Source organism: Amphimedon queenslandica, unplaced genomic scaffold (assembly GCF_000090795.2).
Source record: "Amphimedon queenslandica unplaced genomic scaffold, v1.1 AMPQUscaffold_11187, whole genome shotgun sequence".
Classification (NCBI taxonomy): domain Eukaryota; kingdom Metazoa; phylum Porifera; class Demospongiae; order Haplosclerida; family Niphatidae; genus Amphimedon; species Amphimedon queenslandica.
Window position 1 is genome coordinate 1 of NW_003548568.1, and position 5,191 is coordinate 5,191.

At 39.9% G+C, this 5,191-nt stretch overlaps 2 protein-coding genes across 2 annotated transcripts; one reads left to right on the plus strand and one right to left on the minus strand.

Moving 5' to 3' along the window:
* Positions 1–14: 14 nt before the first annotated feature.
* On the minus strand, positions 15–1,694 carry LOC105315263 (uncharacterized; the record flags this gene model as incomplete). The annotated part of the gene is made up of 1 exon (XM_011409840.1): positions 15–1,694. A coding segment is annotated over exon 1 (1,680 nt), but the record flags the coding sequence as incomplete, so codon positions are not given.
* Positions 1,695–2,475: 781 nt separating this feature from the next.
* LOC109589556 (uncharacterized) lies at positions 2,476–4,652 on the plus strand. Its single transcript, XM_020005613.1, has 5 exons — positions 2,476–2,500; positions 3,562–3,630; positions 3,688–3,753; positions 3,802–4,035; positions 4,086–4,652. Exons 1-5 carry the CDS (start codon positions 2,476–2,478, stop codon positions 4,598–4,600), a joined length of 909 nt encoding a protein of 302 aa, XP_019861172.1. The 3' UTR covers positions 4,601–4,652.
* The last annotated feature ends 539 nt before the right edge of the window (positions 4,653–5,191 follow it).

Genomic DNA, 5,191 nt, shown 5'->3' on the forward strand with positions numbered 1-5,191 from the left:
ACATCCTGATCTACATCTGCCACCTGAATCATAAGAAAGGCTTTCTCTATATCAGCCACGATAGCAATAGGCCACATCCTAAATCTCAAAAGAATATCAAAAACCTTTTGATGCAATGAAGGTCCTATATGGAGGCAATTATTCAATGATGGACCGTTAGTCTTAGCAGAGGCATCATATACAATTCTTAATTTTGTAGTAGACTTATCCTGTCTCAACACACAATGATGCAGTAAATAGTGTATACGAGCCACACTGCATTCTTCAGAGTTCTCAACAGGGACAATAATTCCCAAGGCTAGTTGCTCTCTAATGATATCATCATACTTCTTCAATAACTCAGGAGAGCTCTTCAGGCGCTTAAACAAACCACTCAATCGACGTAAACAAAGCTGATAGTTATCAGCAAGAGAAATGCAAGAGTCTTTCCACAGCAGGGAAACAACATACTTACCATTAGCAAACTTCACATGACCACCAAATTGAGTTTGCACTAAATTCTCATCTTCCAAAATTCCTAAAGATTCTATCTCCCAAAAGGAATGTAATCTATGTTCTAGGCTCATGTCTTCATGGACACCATCAACCCTTAAAACATGGGTGACCATAGTAGCACTCCGTGCACTAGACTGTTTCACAGCAGCAGTACCAGATAAAATCCAGCCAAAGCATGAGTTTAGAGCAACAGGTCCATTGTTACTCTTCATTATCTCCCCTGTAAGTAGAGACCAATACTGGTCAGATCCAATTAAGATGTCTGGCTTTATCTGCTTGCAATGATCCAATGGAATAGAAAAGTCCAAATTATTCAGATGAGGATACTTATTCAAATCTATGGCTTCATACATCAAAGGCTCACAAATGTGGCTAACTGTGAGCAGCTTAAGCTCCATATGAGCATTATTTTTAAGCTCAAGACCCAGTTTTACAACATGGCATTCAGTACGACACTCCTTTCTAGACCCAAAGGTCATTATAGAAACTGATTTAGTGCCCAGAGATGGCAATCCCAACCTCTGGCATGCACTTCGAGTAATATATGAGCACTGGCTCCCACTGTCCAATAGGACATATAAAGACATTCTATTACCAGGCTCATTTAGATTGAAGGCAAAGACGCGTGCCACTTGCAAGAGAGTAGACTCTCTAGAACTAGTATAGAATGTGGCACCCGTATTTGATCCTTCAAATGGAGGGGTCTCTGGATTAAGCCCCTTAGACAAATGTGGGGAAGCACCATCTCTAGCAGTAGGAGGCCTCTGGCCTGATTTAGGCTTTGAGTTCCTCATACATACACTAGAGTGATGTCTCCCTCTACAAGTAGCACAGCTCATTGAAGAGCGACAGTGCTTACTAATGTGACCTGGGCGGAGGCAAACAAAGCATCTGCCCTGCTCTCTAATCATTCGCTTTCTCTCATCAACTCCAGTGACCTTAGTACACTGGGCAGGTGTGTGGTCCTCTTTCTGGCAAAAGCAGCAACCACTCTGGCTACCTCCAGTAAAAGTGGCAGTAGTGGGAAAATCCCTTCCACGCTTTGGTGTAAAACCACTCTGTTTAGTCTTAGGCAGGGAGGCCCTCTCTCTAGCTTCTACCTCTGCTAACAGCACCTCCAGTATCCTTGTCATGTTCCAATCATCTGCTGGAACCTTTCGGGCAATAGCAAGTCTGAGCTCAGATGGAAGTTTCTTCATGAACACAGGAGCCAGCAATGCTCCTTAAGAGTCCACAGGTACTCCCAATGCAGATAGACTCCTAATTGTAGACTCAGTCTTGTCATACAGGCGACGAAGCTCGAAAATATGATGATCAGAAGAAACTGCATCAAGGCTCATCAGTACGTCCATATGAGCTGCAGTAATCCTCTCCTTGCTGCCAAACCTCTTCTCCAATAAGTCAATCGCCGTAGAATAGTTGGCATCAGTAAGGGCAAGGCCTGCAATAGTTTCCTTGGCTTTCCCTTCCAATAAAGACTGCAAATAAGAAAATTTATCAATGGTTGCCAAGCTGGGGTTATCATGAATGGCCGATTTGAAGGAATCCCAAAATGAGGTCCATGCAACTAGACTTCCATTAAAAGACTTTAACATCAGCTTAGGCAGTTTGGCAGAAACAACAGGAGGTCTAACAGGACTTAATCTACCTGTACTAACAGGGGTAGGAGGTGGCAATGTCGAGAGAGCATGATCCACAGTAGACATGGCAAGGAACAGCTCATCTTTGATTCGCTCCGAATCTTCAATCTCCTTATCCAATACTCCCGGATCAACAAGAGGCAAAATTTGTTCATCAAATTTCTTAAGAGAATCAAAAGTATCCTGAAGGCCACGCTTCAATTGCCCAAGTTTGATTTCATCAGGCCCAGGGGATGCAGCAAAGAGATCAGACACCTCCTTTACTCTTCGAGTGGCTATCGCACGATGCCCACCTCGAGTTCTCTTCAAAACAGCAAGATCAGCCATTATAAAAACAAAAATGAATTCTCAGACAGAGGAGGTAGGCAAAGTTTACTTAACACTATAACAACAAATTAACCACAAGACCCACTGCGAGTCCACGTGCGTGCAACAATACAATTTAAATTTTACAAAGAAGTGAAAATATGGCGTAAAGCAACAGGTAAGTATACAAAAAACCAGCCCTTCCTGTATTGCAATATCTTGAAGAACAGACTCACCACTCCCTTAGGAGGTACTCTACCAAGGCCGCAACTTCAGGACTGTATTCAGACCGTCACAACAGAGTTACTACCAGTTCCAGATCCTAGGCCGCTCAGTCAAATCCGGATCAGTGTGGACCAAATTGTCACGGCGTCTTCTCTAGGGATTCGGGGATGCCGTCCAGCCCATCTATATAGTTGCTTCCTTAGTAGTCAGCTCAGCTCAGGATTCACTAGTTAGCTCGCCAATGCAGGGCTCGCTATCAATTTCACAAAACTTATATTTCAACAGAATCTCTTTCAAATAATATACCAGCTTTACTGGTTCAAACAATAATATCAAATAAAGATAGATAGTGCCACACTATCTCCCAACGACTCAACACTCAGACTACGCTCACACACTTCTACACACTGCACACACACTGCCTTAATGGCGCACAAAAATTACTCTCTTATATACAAAATACATTCATGAATAATAATGAACTAATAATTAATAATAACTGACAATCAATAAGCACAATGAATATAAATCACTCATAAATCCTCACAGGTGGATGGGAAGCTTCTCCCCTAAACTCTTCATCTTCCCCCCCCCCCAAAACTTCAAGCTTCCCCCCTGTGTACTTCTGTAACTGCATGCATGTACTGTACATGTACATACATGTATGTACAGAAACCTTCCCCCCCGGTCAACTGCTCTGGGCTTCCTCCCCAAACAAAAATTCCTAGATAGAACCCTGCCAAATTTCCTTCAATTTTGAGTGAGGTGCTCTGTACAATGCATCAACTTTTTGTATTTTTTATACTTAGCTATAAACATATATTATGCTTTGCTTGGTCCTTAAATTTTACATTCATCTAGTAGTACTTGTAATTATGCTATGTATATTTGCTAGAAAATACTTGTAGATCAGAAGATGGTAAAGATACACAAAGTCAAGGAGGAAGGACTGACAAAGCTGAAGGTACAATGTAGATGTACGTGATGTATCCTCATGCTTGATTGTTTATTATACATTTAGCTCAATTGCATGTATATGGACAGTTGGAGTGTGAACGAAGCAATAGGAATTTTGTTCAAATTGAAGGTACTTGTATCTTTTTATGTTGTTCATTTTTATTTTATATCTATTAAGCTGATGAATCAGATCATTGGTGGCAGAAAAGTCTTAATTTGAAATTTTCGGACCTTAACTGTATTGTTCAAGGGTTTATGTTACAAGATACCATTATAAATGCTGCTCAAAGCATCTTGAAGAAGCAATTTCCTTTCAAAGGAGGATTTCAGAGCACTTTAAATGGTCAGAGACAAAGGAAATTATTTGATACTCTTCCATTTGATTCACACTCTATACAAATATTACATACAGGTATAATAAGTATAATACATTTGTGCACAATATAGCTTTTTCATTTTTAGGTAATTATCATTGGATATGTGTGGAAATAGCTCAAAAGGAAGTGAAAGTGATGGATAGCTTAGGTGAATCGTTGGATTTGAATGATCACACTTTAATTCAAATAGCAAGCTTAGTGAAATCCGAGATGACCTCTATAATTATACAACAAGTTTCAACCCAGCAACAATTAGGTGTTCGTGACTGTGGGCTCTTTGCAATAGCCTATTCGCTAGAAATATGTCTTGGAAGTCGCACTTTACATCAAAGATTTGACCAAAATAGAATGCGCCATCATTTAATTGAGTGTTTAGAAAACCACCATTTTACTCCTTTTCCAAAAACAACTGCACATGTTTCATTTTCTCATAAGAAAACAATCAAAGTGGATGTGTATTGTATTTGTCGTCTTCCTGATATATATGATGAAGAGATGATCCAATGCGATTCTTACTGTGAATGGTATCACAAGAAGTGCATTGAAGTTCATGATATTGGTGATGAATGGGCTTGTCTTAACTGTGACTCTAAAGTGTAAGATTTCGAGTTTTATTGTGTTCATTAACTATTCAAAAGTTATTAAAATAAATTAATAATTTCTTGTAAAAGTCCGTAAATTGATTATGTCACGTGATACTTTTGAGCTGGTGCATTTCTATGAAACGAGAGTAAAGATAATCATCTCAGTATACCTTGCCATTATGGGGTAAAGACATACCTATCATTTAACCATAGCAGCACTTCAAATCTTCTTTTTCTTTCTGTTCAAAAGAAATTGTCTGAAATTTGAGAGATTTGTCTGATGATTGGAATTTTCAGACGCCATGTTTGAGAGCTGATAACTTTGGAGCTGTTTGTGCAGGTGCTGTGAATATTTGTACGCAAGCTAAGGATAGTTGCGGCTATAACATTCTGCAGTTTCATGTCAATAGGATAATGTTTTCCATGTAAAAAAGCGTCTGAAATTGGGTGCGTCTGAAGATTGATGACTTAAGGCTGGTTTACATAATGACGCATGGTCTTGCGTTGCGACCGGAAGTGCTGTATAAACAAATGACAGAGTGCGTCAATGCGTCGGGATAGATTGCGAGTCTATCCTGACGTTTTGACGTGCATCCAGGGATCCTCT